The sequence below is a fragment of the Neophocaena asiaeorientalis genome, unplaced genomic scaffold, assembly GCF_003031525.2.
Source record: "Neophocaena asiaeorientalis asiaeorientalis breed wild unplaced genomic scaffold, Neophocaena_asiaeorientalis_V1.1 scaffold72, whole genome shotgun sequence".
NCBI lineage: Eukaryota > Metazoa > Chordata > Mammalia > Artiodactyla > Phocoenidae > Neophocaena > Neophocaena asiaeorientalis.
The window spans coordinates 4457131-4473067 of NW_020185336.1; the positions used below are offsets into that span (position 1 = coordinate 4457131).

Genomic DNA, 15937 nt, shown 5'->3' on the forward strand with positions numbered 1-15937 from the left:
GAGGATGGGAGGGAGGCTCAAGAGGGAGGGGATATGGGGACACGTGTATGCATATGGCTGATTCGCTTTGTTCTACAGCAGAAACTAACACCGTATTGTGAAGCAATTATACTCCAATAAACATCTATTTAAAAAAACAAACCTCAGAAGTCACAGGAAGAGAAAAACTGGAGTTGCTCATCTTAACCATGAAAAGTTTTCATTTGTTACTTTGAAAATAAACTTTATTAAGTTGCTTAGAAAAAAAAAAAGACAGTGGAATGGTAGACTTGGATTCAGAAAATGAGACTCCCAGCTCTGCTCCATTCTAGCTGTGTGATCTGGATAAATCATTTAACCTCTCTGAGACTTGGTTTCTCACCTATGAAACTGAGGCGATAATAGGTATCTACCACATAGGATGTTGAGAGCTTAAAATATCACTGGCATTACATCTGTGGAAGCACTGAGCTCAGTGTCCTCTGACACATTGCAGATTTGTCTGCTAAATCAGAATAATCCAGATAATAAACTTAATTAATAATACCCTATTTTGGTAGTAACTTTCTTTAATATACATAAATTATTCACACATATTGCATTAAGCAGCTCTCCCAAACCTTATGTATGTTGGAACAAAGCTTGGGGAAAATCCTGACTTTACATATACACGGAGGAGTTCTGAGATAGTGGTTTAACTGCTAGTGATTAGAAAATGAAATGAAAATCAAGTATAATTCCCATGTGGATTATACTTAGTGGAAAACTTAAAGATACAGTGTTCAGTTTTAGATAATATTTGTTAGTGTTTTTCAGTGTTTTTGGCATTGTCTTCAGTTCTCAATACCACATTTAAAACAAGTGAAAAGCATGTCAAAATTCACTTTTTTTGCCTTAAAAATCTTGGTCTCTCTTTCTAGATCTAGAATTATCCTTGCAGTGACATTTTCCCCATCTCATTTTACACCTTGCCTTTTCCTTACAACTCATATTCTCTTTTCATCAGTACATCTGCCCAAAACGCTCTCCTACTTGACAGTTCTATCCCACACTCGCCTCTGAGTTCCTAACAAGGCATACCTCTGGGAATTGCAAAGTGCCATATTTAAAATCTCTCAGTGAGATATACAGGCTTTCCCGTGTGATCATAAGGGATTCCTCAAATCTGAGTTTCAAAGCTAATCTACGACAACTGGTAAGCACAGTATTTTCACATGAGTATATTTGTGTTGTGCTAATATATTTAAACAGTATGTAAGTCCATTGACAATTTTTTTTTTTTTTTACAAATTTCTTATAAGCTTCCTTTTAACTTTTAAGAAAGATATCTTACATATTTAATTGGCATTGGCTGCAATTCCATTGTATTTCCCAAGCTAAATGGGCTTATCCAAGTTGGAAGGGAGATGTCACAGACACACGTCACAGATGCTCAAAGGAATAGTAGTCGGCAATAAAAAGGAACAAATTACTGATATAAACAGCAATGTGGATGCATCTTAAACGTCTTATGCTAAGTTAACAAAGCCAAACAGAAAGACTACATATTGCCTGAATTCATTAATATGATATTCCGGAAAAGGTAAAACTCTAGGAACAGAAACCAAGTCAGTGATTGCCAGGGGACCGCAGGAGGGCAGTGACAACAATGGGGCTTGAGGGGATTTTGAGGTGACGGAAAAATCTTGATGGTGATGGCGGTTACAAAACTATACATTTGTCAACTCATCAAACTATCCACCTAAAAATAGTGATTTTTTTACAGTATGGAAATTATACCTCAACATACCTGACTTAAAAAATGAAATAACCAGTTAAAGAAGAAGAAGGTACTTGTAGTTTTAAGGAGTTGTATGTTGTCCCTTTCCAGAGACATTTTATTGATAACATACTATCTGTCTGTTTTTCACCCGTTTCTATTTCCAGTTTAAATATGTGACACTCAGACTAGTTTTACAGAGCTTAAGCCTTCTTTAATATAATTTATTTAGTGCATTTTGAAGCTTTAGCATAAAATAATAATTATCTAACACATATAAATATTATGAAATATTATTAATTGTAAAGATATTTTATATATTTATTTATTTATTTATTTAAGCTGCACCGCATGGCTTGCAGGATCTTAGTTCCCCAACCAGGGATTGGACCCAGGCCCCAGCAGTGAAAGCACGGAGTCCTAACCACTGGGCAGCCAGGGAATTCCCAAGAGATTTTTAAATGACATCTTGCCCTAGTAATCCACCAACTACTTGAATTTAATTTCATTTTCCAATCACCAGTAATTAAAGTGCAAAGAGCTTGTTGTACCTAATATTACTCCATGGCTGTCAAATCCTGTGAGATAAATTGTGCTAGCTCCATTTTATTTTTTATTTTATTCATTTATATTTATTTTATTGAAGTATAGTTGGTGCACAATATTTGTATAGGTTACAGGAGTACACAATTTTTAAAGGTTATAATGTTTATAGCGATTGTAAACTATTGGCTATATTCCCTGTGTTGTACAATATATCCCGTAGCTTATTTTGTAATAAGCTATTTTATAATAGCCTGTGCCTCTACTGGCCCCATTTTAAATAAGGGGAAGGAAGTTAGGCTCACAGCATTGCCAACAGAATATTTCACAAGTCTTTCTAATTCCAAAACCAACATCTGTAACCATCCTTCATTTATTTTTACCAGTTTAGCAATAGTTCTGATCCTTGCGGGTGGGATTGAATAAATCCTTGGAAATAAACTGTAAGGAGGGAAGTTTTCCCTTGACGGAAGGAAGGTTTTCAAAAGGAATTGATACTGAGTACTGAAAAGAAAAAAATCAGGATTAATAAGTGAAAGACGTACCCTTGACCCTCATATTAATTGTAATTCTTTGATGGAAGCTTAGTTTACGTACAGTAAAGAAAAAAAATTATTTCCAACTTCACGTAAGCTCCTAGTGCCACTGCAATGCCAGGCTTTCATGATATTCTTCCTGAGTAAATTCTTTGTGAGATTTTATGTGTATCACTGAACTGCTATTTTCATAACCTACCAGTAGAACCATGTACTTCATTAATTCATTAATTTTTTTCTATAATTTATTAATTCTCTACCATTTTACATGAAAATGACTCATTGGTTTCTATATAGTACTTTTGTTTAAATGACATTATCAGGCCTAGATCTTCTTTTTTTGGACAAAATGTACACATAGGGGGATGACAAAAGTCATAAACCCTTACAAATTTGCATGACTTCTCATATTGGATGAATGGTACTTTAAGTAGGTAGATATATGTATTTGATTCAGTCCCCGACAGCTGCTCATCCATAGTGGAGTTTTTAAACGTCGCTTGCCAGAAACTCTTACCTTTTATTCGTAGTCGTCTGGGTGTGCCTTCTCCACTTGCATTGAACTGTATGTACTGTGTGCTGTAGAGGTGTGCAGTTAAAATACGTTTATTCTCAGAAATATTTTTAAAATATTTTAAAATGTTTTCCTTTGCAGAATCAGACACAAGTTTGGCAGAAGGAAGTGTCAGCTGCTTAGATGAAAGTCTTGGACATAACAGCAACATGGGCAGTGATTCAGGCACCATGGGAAATGATTCAGGTACTGCCTAACTGTTGTGTAAACCTTAAAAAGTGTGAAATAAGACACCATATAGTGGAAAGCATGGGGGCTGTTCTTACCCTCCCTAATGTATTTATGCAATTAAAGCAATTCTTTTCTACAGTTGAAGTAGTTTTGGAACTTTGCCATTCACTTTCTTTAAAAGTACAACTTACAAAAGTCTTAGAATCAAGCTCTCTAATTTTGATCCAGCACATAGCTTTTTGGTCTGGCATATGCCACGTTCCATAGAATCATGTAATCTATGTTATTTATGTGATCTGTTTCAATTAATCTGACTGCTTTCAAATTATGTACTCAATTTTGTACATTTATTTCCAACCCCTAATTTTTTAAAATTAAAATACATTATAAATAAAAAATACTATCAATAAGATGAGTATGACTGTAGTTAATGGCATATAATGAGTCCTTCTTAAAATAAGAGCTAGAATTTACACATATAGTTAAAAGAATTTCAATTTGTATGAACACCTCTTGAATTGAGTTTGCAAAATATTTTCATCACTAAATGAGAAATTTACTAGGTATTTCCCAAATTGTTCCTCATATCAGTTGAATATCCCGCCAGCAATAAATAAGAGTGCCTCTTCCCAAACCCCACACTTCAGCAAGACTTCCTGTTATCAGACTCCCCAACTTTTGTCCGTCTGATCGATTTCAAATCTCTTCTTTCTGTTCTTTGAATGTGCACTTCCATTATTATTACTGAGGTAAAATGTTAACATCTTTTAAGAATGGATGATGGGTCCTTGGATGTCTGTTACACAACTTTCTAATATTTGGCTATATGTTTGAAATATTTTATAATTAAACTTAACAAATTAGCACAAACAAAAAACAATGTTTTGCAGTGTGGCCAGCTAAGAGGCAGCAGCAAAATGGCAAATTAAGAACAAATTACTTCATTCTTCATTCGTTCTGTGATTGAGTTGTAGAAAACACAGAGAAAATATTGTGTACTTTGATTATCCTGCCTTGTCAGAAGGATTCTAGAAATTTACATCTACAATAGGCCTAAAGGGGCAAAACAGTTTACACAAAGATGGCCATCTGCCCTAAAAGCTTTCCCAATTGGAATGTATCACCTCTTTTATTTAAATGCCCTTTTCTCTTAGTAGCACCACTGAATCTCTTAGAACAAGTTGGTTTGAGGAAACACAATTCACCAAATGTCAGTCATAACTTTAATGTTAATTAAAAAGGGTTAATTAATTTTCTGTTCAATTTAGTCAGTGTTTATTAAGTTCTTGCCATGTGCATATTTCTGTAGATTGTATTTGTTTTTTCTATGCTTGTTATACAACTGTTAAATTTAATATTTAACATTTTTATTAAATGCTATTGATGCTAGAACTCAAAATATACTCTAGCTAATATTTAACATCTTTATGGTTGCTTTAAGCTTCTGAACCTCATCCTAATTTTTGTTTGTCTAAGTAAGGGCTTTTCAACAATATTCATTCATTTAATAAATATTTAATGGATATTCTCTATGTGCCGGGAATTTTGTCAGTTTAGAGCTGTTAGCAAATGTAACTATTTACTGATTTTCAGTCTTCAATGTGGCATGAAAGACATGATAAATCTGAATGCAGCCTACTTTTAAAAAGCAAATACGTTTTCAAAGGCAAATACATTTGAAGACAAACACATTTTTAAAGGGCACTCGTTGAAGCTCTGGATGGTCAGTGTTTAGGAACAAAGACTAGTGGGTATGAAATTGCATAGTGGGTAGCAAAATTCTGAAATTCCTTTCCCTCAGGTGCATGATATAGGCTGAAGTGGAAATCAATTCAAAAACAGGTTTATGTAAACTGTGAATTATTAAACACATATTGAATCACTGAAAGCATTGCAGTGTTTGGGATTATGTTTTAACTTCTGAGGTTGACATCAAACGGACCCTATTCCACATGCCCTTTGTCCACCTTCAGAGGTTACATGATGGGCCATAAGGATCATGGACGAGACATTAAGTTCCTTCTTAGAAATATTATTATGCCCTAGTAAAGCATAATTAGTGGCACTTTTAAAGTTTAAATATTCTAATTATACTATGGGAGGCTTTTTTGTTTTTCTGTTTCTCATTCTCAGAGAGATATACTGCTTCTCTCAAAGTGGCAATATTTTTGGCAGTGCATATTGGCCTGATACATAAAAAGTGTTTCCTTACTATTTCGAGGTAATATCTGTTAATATTTCTCCAGCTGGAATGGTGTATTTTTCTGGGGTTACATACTATAGGTAAAGGAATACTTTGTCGATTTCAAACACATGCAGTGACAGACCTTTTCTCTCCAAGAATAACTCAGCTGTCAAAATCAATGTGAGAATGAAATTTGCCACATGGTGTAGTTCCAATAGAATGTTATTATTTAAGCCCTATTTGATTTCATTTTTTGACCATTTGTATGGTATAGTATAACTTTAAGGTCTTTGATTAATATTTGTCGTAGAGGATGGGCACAATGTTATTCAAAGACTGTGCATATTTTAAATACCATTTTCGTTGTTGCATTTAATTGATTTTGCTTTTCAAAGAGAGCCAAAAACAACAAACAAACAAAACCCAAACATTTTTTTTTTTTTATAAAGGAAATTGGCTCCTGGCTTCTTGATACCAGCCCAATTCTCTCCTTCTGGTGGCAGAGAAGAGAAAATTCTCTTTTCGTTGCTTATGTGGATACATTCTTCCATCCCTATGTCAGAGGATGTGATAAGGCAAGAATCAGGCTGAATATTTAGCACTCACCCAGCTCTTTTTCTTTGGATGCTATCCTCACAATGAATCCAGCTCTAATTTTTCCATATTCACTCTGTGCCTCTCTTTTAAACTTGGGGGCACCCATCAAGTTTCCTGGACTTGACTCAAAAAAATATGGAAGATATTGAGCTGTCCACTAGCCAGATATTTTCAATGGCAGTAGTGGAGTGCCCTAGCCTCTGAAGTCCTTGAAAACAAGGACTGTGTTCTTGGGAGTGCCTGGCATTTAGTAGGCACCCAGTAAATGTTTACTTCGGAATGAATTAGTGGTACATGACTAGATAAGTAACAGTAAACATCATGCATTTGGTTCAAGAATTAAATTTTGAGCACAGTTAAGAGCTCTTAACTCTTCTTAAGCGTATTAGTACAACAAATATCTAATATACGTGAGGGATATTGATGTCTTACTCATTTGACATCATTTTAGATTCCTGGAAAAGAGACTTAGAAAATTGGTCTCAGTTTCTCTTTTTAATTTTTGTTACCCAAGGATATAGTAGTAAGCATGAAAAAGAAAACGGGAAAATGATTATTAAAAAAGTACATGCAACTATTTTGAGGGAAGCTGAATTTTATCATTTTCTTAAATCTATGAAAAAATGTACCTAGAGTGAAATTAAACAGAGAGAATTTGCTAATATCTTTTAATAAATTTCCTGCTTCAAATGGCAATTTAGCAAAAGTAAATTCCTGGATCTTGGTGTTAAAACACAATTTAAAATACATCTTCCTTTGCAAACATTCTGGCTCTTTGGTAAAAGTTAGGTGGCAAATGCTCAAAATATAGGTGGAATATTAGAATTTTGACAATCTATAAAAGCCACTTAGAGAAATAATGATATTCTTAAATCAACTTGAATCTTACATAAATATAATAAAGATGAATTATAATTGCTATAGAGTTCAAAACAAGCATGGAAAGAAAACTTGTCAATGTATGTTTTTAAAAGCTGGTGATCTTGAATGAGTTTTTCCTGACAGTCATAGTAAATGAATCAGCAGATGAGCCAGTGATAACGTAAATGTATTGCATGTGTTTACTCATCCATACAGAAGACAAATTTCCTGCCAGGTTAGTAGATGACCCTTACTAAGTGGTGTTTGGTGTGAATTTTCCTACCTGTTCAGATAGTGCTATAACAACAAGTTAAAACCCAGTTAAATAGAATCATCCAGTTCCTGAAACGGAACAATCAGCAACTTTTTTGAAGTTAATGGGATTATGTTAGTTTAGTTTTATTGCAATCATTGATAAGAGAAAGAACGCTTACTTCATGTGTAATGAAATATTGATAAGTGCTGTCATTTCATTTTTTCTGTAATTACGTAAAGCATAAGATGGGCTTTTAAATTGATGTAATATTTATTTTACTGCATTCCACATGGTAAGTTATACATTTTTAGATCTTTTCCCCTGACTGATTAGATAAATATGGTCACTTCTAAACAAAATATATTTAAACCAAGATATATTATAATGATTTGATTCTAAAGTTTATAAAATTAATGTATGTTAGTACTTATTTTATCAGTATTTTAAATTTAGAAATCTATGTTAATTGGAAATATTTTTAATATATTGTGCTTTGAGTTTCAGGAAAATATGAATACGTGGAGACATACTTATAAAGAAGTGATAAAAATCACATTCAAAACCAAATGGCAAAATTAGTTACAATTCAGTTAAAACCAACAAAATCGTTTTTCATCTTTCAGTGAAAACATAAAAATTAAAGGCTAGCACGGGAGGTTTTCCTTTTCCCTAAATATTGCTTCTGTTTAATCTGTTTGTCTTAAATGGCAAAAATGGGATTTGGGGGAAAACATTTTTAGATATTTGAGATAGATGATAGATAGATAGATAGAAGTGCTCTTTGGTATTTGGTTTGTCAGGTAAAGTTTTTCAAATGAAGGAAAGAAGCATCAGCTCTAATACTTCTCTGCAATAAAAAGTGAAGGGAAATACAGAACAAGGAGGACTAATGAGTCCTACTTTCCCAGTTCCTCTTGATCTGTTGGTGGGAAGGCTAAGAGAAAAAAGTGGGGCAGAATGGTTCCACAGAGAAATGGCAAGTCTGATGCATTAAGAACCATAAACTGCCAAGTCTGCACCACAGTCATTTCCACTTGGCTTTGCCCACTCTGTGAAAAGACTCTTCTGTGTTGCCCCCTCCTAGGCCTGCATCCTGTTAATTCATTCCCTCTGTACCCCTATCTCCCCAGGCCACTTCCATAGCGCTTGGGTTGTATCCTGCAGATGCAGAGAGCTGACACGCATTTGGTACAGAAAATAGAAATTTGGTTTGGACCACACGTGAAAGGGAATTTAAGCCACAATATTTGTGTTCAGTTTCAGGCCTCCTAGCCTTAGTTATTTTGTTGCCTATTTCCTTATTTTTCTTCCTTTTCACCTCCTTCAGATGAAGAGAATGCGCTACCAAGAGCATCCCCTGAGCCAGAAATGCATCTCAGGCCTTACCAACTGGAAGTGGCCCAGCCAGCCTTGGAGGGGAAGAATATCATTATATGCCTCCCTACAGGGAGTGGGAAAACCAGAGTGGCCGTTTACATTGCCAAGGATCACTTGGACAAGAAGAAAAAAGCATCTGAACTTGGAAAAGTTATAGTCCTTGTCAATAAGGTATTCAAACAGCACATAAATAGAACGTGGTTTATTTTCATTTTATTTTTCTGAAGCATTTGTATAGCGACATTTGTAACAATGGATCACACATTTAGTTTAATTAGGAAAAATGTCAAAATAAGTATTTTAAATCTTTGCTTTTCCAGCTATATGTAATATCTCAGTTATTAGCCGTTAAAGTCGATTTTTTTCCTCTTAAGCCAGAACATTATGTTAAATGGCTGTAACTGAGGTATAAAGAGTATTTTACCCAGATTTTCTTTAAGGTGAACTGGTACTAATTTATCACTGCATATGAACATAAATGACCTCAAAATATCCCTGGAATCTAGGCTTAAACATTGTGTTCTAGAGCCTCTTTAACCACTGACCCTTAGTCAAAAGTGGCAAGTGCTCTTTATTCAGAATATATGCAATTTGGTTTGAAGATGAAGAGAAAATTAAGTGAATATTTGGCTGATTTATATCAAATTAAATCGATAAATAATTTTCAGATATTTTGTATATGTAAATATATACATATATCATTCAATGCAACTGAGATTTTCTTTAGTATTTATATCTTAGGACTTTTGAAGCCTATCTTCATAAACAGGTATAGGTCTCCTTCATTTTAAACAAAATCTAGTTACCTGAGCTTTATTCAGATACATCAGAGTTTATTAATTTATAAATTTGCAAATTGGGGATATTAATCTTTGCCATTTTATGGAGTAAAATTGAGTACACTTTTCCATGACCAGAAACAGTCTTTTTTCCCATTACTTACAGTAACTAGATTCTCATTTACTCCTTTACAGAAATTATAGTAACTTTCCTCTATTTTTTGGATTTCTATTATGCTGAAAGTTTTAGCTGCAACCTGCTTTTCAGTACTAAAGAAACATACTCAGAATCCACTATCTTAGTGATTTATGTCATGTCGCTCCAAATGTACTTTGTATGTACATGCTAAGCTTAAAGATTGCTCCTTTATTCTTACATGCCCACTATTAGAACAGTTTTTGTGTATGTGTGTGTGTGGTAATGGTGATACGTTAGAATTTTTTTCCATAGCTTTTCATGTATTTCCTTTATTAAGGATATTATCTTTTGGAATAAAAGAAATCCAGGTGTTAATACAATTTCTACCGACCAGTAATTTGATCTCGGGCAAATCACTAACTTCTCTTACTTTAGTTTCCTCATCTGTAAAGTGAATAAAAGAATACTACTCTATACAGGGTTGGAAGTTTAAATTAGATAATCTATCTAAAGCCTAAGAGTGGCTCAGTAAATATTAGTTCTTTCTTCCATCCCTTCTTCCATTATAACTAATAAAGTGGAATTCCTTAACCAGTGAGCAGGGTCTTAAGTGCCAGGTCCAGAGAAGAGAACAAAGTTAATTGGATTTGAAACCACTTAAGCTGATGCTCTTGATACCATTTGAACATTCTGCCATTTCCTCAAACTCATTCCCTTCATCTACTCTCCCAAAGAGCTCTCCTTCCCTACTTGCCTGTCTCTCTGTTCGTTATATTACCTCCTCCGAAGCACATAGCCTCAAAACCTATGAATTATTTTTGATTCATCACCTTCCTTTTCTTCCCTTATTGGGTCACCGCATCATTGACTATTAGAGTTGAAAGACTCCTTCGAGATCCAGTTTTTATCCATTGCTGAGTGGTTCTCTCACCTCTGCTGAGTAACTTCTCATATCAAGGAGGTCCTCAATCCATTCTTTGAACAACTGTCACTGCTGGAAAGCCCTACCTGCATTCATCAAAATCTGTTTCTCTGGAATACACACTGATTTGTTAGTGTTCATTCCTCTGTGATTATACAGAGTAAGCTGAGCCTTAATTCTTCTGCCTTATGACAACCCTTCACATAGAGAAGGAAGGCTTGCATCATGTGACCCTAAAGTGATTTTTCTCTTAGTTTCCTGGGATAAATACTTCCAGTTGCTTTATACGTTCTTCATATAACATGGTTTCCAGACTTTTCATCATCCTGAGAGCTCATACTTTTCCAGACATTATCTAAAACCCTGTTAAAACACAGTGTCTAGGGCTGGACAAAATACTATAGATATAGTCTCAGTGCAGAGTATAGGAGAGATAAGACGTGACATTTGGTCCGTGACTGGGTTTGTCTTTGTCACCAGTTCTGGCACCACAGACTCGTCTGGAGTTTTCTATAACCTAAGAATCCTCAGCTCCTTTTCATTTGAAAATCTGTGAAACTAGGCCTCTCTTGTTATTTTTGTGCAGTTAATTTTGAGCCTAAATGCAAATACTTACATTTATTTTTTTCATATTATTCATCTTGATTGATCTTTTCAGGTCTCATGTTTTTGTATGCATCTCACGCACCTTCCTTTTTGTATAACTCCTTATCCTCTCAGTGCTGTATTCTGGTTGCGAATCTTTCGTCCCATTGGATCGAGGTGATACTTACAAATGCACATTTGCAGCCATGTTTAAATGTTAAATTATCCTCATTAGTTACTCATATTCATTGCATTGTTGTGTAGACATTTAAGGACATGGGTCTAATTCCTGATCTGTTTCCCTGTTGTTTTTCCCTAAGAATTATTAGAAATCCCTCCACTAGATCTTCCATCTATGTCATAATCGTTTACTTTATTATCCCATTTCTTTGAATTTTAAAGTAATTTCAGCTTTAATTCTTTTTGATTGAGTCCGGTAATCTCAGACCCAATAAGTCAATATAACCTGCATTCTGTATTTGGCCCAATGGCAAGGTATTTTAACCCTTGATCTAGGAAGGAGAAATCCTGTTCTTAACACCATTTACTTTTATCACCCTCCATCCTTTCCAAAGCTATCACCTTTACAGGCAGGGAAAGATGAAAACACCACCTGTGTTCCCAGACTTTCTATTTCCTATCTAGGGCTTCAACATCATGAGAGAGAAGTCCCAGGTTCCTTCAGATGCTATAATGCAGCCCCATATGATTCAGCAGAAGTGGGTAGCAGTTGGGTTTGATTAGTCTTGGCAGGCACTCTGTCACACCTCAGGAAAAGGCTCCAAGAGGCCCACATGCCTCCCAGTTAGCCATGTCAGGCTTGCATCTGGCTCTCTCTGTGTCCTTCAGTAGGAAGTCAACACCACCCAAAGTGAGTCACAGGATTTCCAACACCTGCTACCACCTGTGACACTGTCTTTTTGTTCTGTAGATCAGAAGATGCGGCTTCTTTGGAAGATCTCGGCCCCCCCTTTATGGGCAGAACCTCAGGTTTTTGTGCCACTCCATAGTATAGAGATTCTTAAATCATTCAACAACATGAGAGTATTTAAAGACAAATCAAATGCAGATCCTGCCCTCAAGGAATCTACAGTCTAGGAAATGAGAGATATGTATTAATATAATAATAAATATTGTATTACACTTTATATTATCTCATTAAAACCACACAGCTATTCTTTGAAGTAACCATAATTATCTCCATTTTACCAATCAGGAAACAGAGGCTTTGAGGCTTTAATTGGCCTGTCAGGGGTCATCCAGCCAATTAGCAGCAGAGGTGAGACTTGAATGCTTTTCTTCTGAAGTGAACTGGTCCTCCCTTCTGTCATTCTCCACTGCTAGAATAAAAGGATGGTGAAATACCAGGGAAGTTTTCTTAGTACTGGCAATATATCAGCCTCTATTTCATTTAATTTTCATAACAATTCCACCACAGGTTAATATTTTCCTGACTTTATTAATGTGGAAATTGAGATGATTAAGAGCCTTGTCCAAGGTCACACAATAAGCAAGTAGCTGGAGCAGTTGTTTTCAGAGCTCACTTTCTCTCCTCTGGGGCATGCTATCTCCACTAAATTTAATTTTCCTTCTCTTCCCCAGAATCTTTTTTGCTGACTTCCTTCTTAGATTATTTCCTCTTTCTTGTATAAGTAGAAGGAAAAGAATAGTTCTAGAAAAGTGAATTGGAAATGACTTTGTGGAAGAAAGATAAGAGCTGGGGTTCTCAAATTTTAAAAAGACCTAAATGTCATATTGGAAGCTTCATAAAAGGGCAAACTTCTGCTTCCCTGGTGGCTCAGTGGTTAAGAATCCACCTGCCAATGCAGGGGACACGGGTTCTAGTCCTGGTCCGGGAAAAGCCCACATGCCGCGGAGCAACTAAGCCATGCTCCACAACTACTGAGCCTGTGCTCTAGAGCCCGCAAGCCACAACTCCTGAAGCCCGCGCGCCTAGAGAGCGTGCTCTGCAACAAGAGAAGCCACCGCAATGAGAAGCACCCAGAGATGGTCGGTCCCTAGATTAAGTAGTTCTTGGGTGGGGCTGAGGAGTCTGTATTTTCCAAATCTCTGAATTGATTTTGTGGCAAGTAGACAAGAGACTTCACTTTGGGGTTGGAGGTGGGTGGGTAGGCGGGAACCACTAACTGAAAATTTCTCTTTCTACGCTGTGTTATGCTCTTTCACTTACCAAACTTGGTTATTGATTCACTTTGTTTCCTTGGAATTTATGGATTCCATTTAACCCCCTTCTGCCCTCCACATTCACTCTTAGAAGCCCTCAACATTTCTACTAAATAATAATACAAAGATGTGTTCTTCCTACACGGTTCTCTCCAGCCAGGAGGATCAGCCAGCCCTTATTTTTCACATAACTGGAGTTCATCTCAGGTAAAAAAAAAAAAAAAGAATAATGCATACCTTGCAGAAAGATAACCACTGATCACATTATCAGGGAATTAAATGATGAGGAGTATAACACACATTCTTTGATGTTTGGCCTTGAGACTCTTCCTGCCAACTCTATTTGCCACACTGTACACTCCTGGGCTTCCATTGTACAAATTCTCCTAGGATATGACCTTCAAGATGGCCTGGTTATTCCTTTCCCCAGTATAGGAGCTATTCTGAATGACTAGTGATGTGTAGCCTTGAGGTGTCAACTCAGCCACCTTCAGCAGGCACTACAACATACAGAGAGTCAGCTCTTTCTTTCTCTACATGCAACAAAACCTTTGTTAACACTTTGAACATGTTCAGCTATTACCGAAGCTGGTAATTTCTAAGTGTAAATTGGGGTAGAACAAGGAGTAATGCCATCATTTGGGCATTGTGAATGAAAGACTGAAGAATTGATAGCCACCCCTCCGACAGAGGAGCAGGTGCAAGGGCAATGTTTTCTGGAAGTTGTAGTCAGATAGAGTGGGGCTGTCTTCCATCTGCTTGCCTGTAGAGATGAGCTCTGCTGGCCAGTGGGGATGCCTTCTTTATTCTGGATTTTAGCTTTCACTTATATCCTCCACGAAATCACTGGGTTCCTCCTCCAGGGTGATGGTCCTGCAGGTCAGGGTCTTCACGGAGATTTGCACTTTGACCTGTTAGTGAATGTGAAAATACTGTGAGTCAACCATCAGGTGGAGTCACCTCAGTGCCAACGCACTCACTGGACAGCCTCTCTGAAAGAGTTTTCACTGATTTGGTGTTTTTGTTTTTGTTTTGTTTTTTAATTGAAGTATAATTGATTTACAGTGTTTCAGGTGTACAACACCTGTTTTTTTTATATATATTATATATACTCTTTTTCAGATTCTTTTCCACTATAGGTTATTACAAGATATTGAACATAGTTCCCTGTTCTATACAGTAGGTCCTTATTATTTATCTATTTTATATATAGTAGTGTGTATCTGTTAATCCCCAATTCCCAATTTATGCCTCCCCTGCATTTCCCCTTTGGTAATCATAAGTTTGTTTTTGTTTTCTTTCTTTTTTTTTTTCTTTTTGACTACACCACGCAGCTTGTGGAATCTCAGTTCCCCGACCAGGGATTGAACCTGGGCCATGGCAGTGAAAGGCCGGAATCCTAACCACTAGGTCACTAGGGAACTCCCATAAGTTTGTTTTCTATGTCTGTGAGTCTATTTCTATTTTGTAAATAAGTTCATTTGTATCATTTTTAAAGATTCCTCATATAAGTGATATCATATCATTATTTGTCTTTCTCTGTCTGACTTACTTCACTTAGTAGGATAATCTCCAGGTCCATCCATGTTGCTGCAAGTGGCATTATTTAATTCTCTTTTATGGCTGAGTAATATTCCATTGTGTATATATACCAAATCTTTTTTATGCATTCATCTGCTGATTGGCATTTAGGTTGCTTCCATGTCTTGGCTATTGTAAATGATGCTGCTGTGAACACTGGGGTGCATGTGTCTTTTCAAATTAGGGTTTTCATCTTTTCCAGATATACACCCAGGAGTGGGATTGCTGAATCATATGGTTACTGAATTTTTATTTTTTAAGGAACCTGCTATTTTGTTCTTTCTCAGCCACCAAAGCTAGTCCAGCAGTCCATCCTTTCACCGCCATCCTTTCCCTTAGGCAATGTCTTGCCTCTTCACCTTTGGTTTTCTGCTTCCTCCAATTCCTTAGGCAGGTTGCCTCTGGCCTGATTCCCAAAAAATAACTCTACAGAACAATTCATAAGGGTCCTATGAACTGTTATACAAAATTTAAAGTACTCTGCTTGGTGTTCATAGCCCTTTATAGCTTGACCCTGTTTTACAATCTCAAAATTTATTTCTTATTCAGCCTTAGTTTCAGTTTATCTCTTCACTGACCCATGGTTTACAAGATTAAAATTCCTCCTAAACCCCTCCTTTGAGGGGTCAGTTGCTTCTTCCATTTTGCTGTCACTTTCTATGTGTTTCCATGGGAGAATGATCACATTGTGTTGTGATAATTTGTTTTGTTTTGTTGATTCTTGGTTCATGTGCTCAGCTAGAATGAATTCCTGACAGTTGTGAACCATAATTTAAACATCTTTGTGTCCCAGACACAATGTCTACACCTAATAGACATTCAATAAATACTTACTGACACGTGAATGAATGGAATGATGGATAGGTTGTTACACCTAATTAACTGATAATGCAAACACCTCTGTTAATG

At 36.1% G+C, this 15937-nt stretch overlaps 1 protein-coding gene across 1 annotated transcript in view; it reads left to right on the forward strand.

Moving 5' to 3' along the window:
* Positions 1-15937, forward strand: part of IFIH1 (interferon induced with helicase C domain 1) — a 55970-nt gene that overhangs the window by 23545 nt on the left and 16488 nt on the right. The window contains exons 4-5 of the mRNA XM_024735969.1: positions 3473-3577; positions 8789-9009. Coding sequence (XP_024591737.1) covers positions 3473-3577; positions 8789-9009 — 326 coding nt within the window. The remainder of the gene's footprint in view (positions 1-3472; positions 3578-8788; positions 9010-15937) is intronic.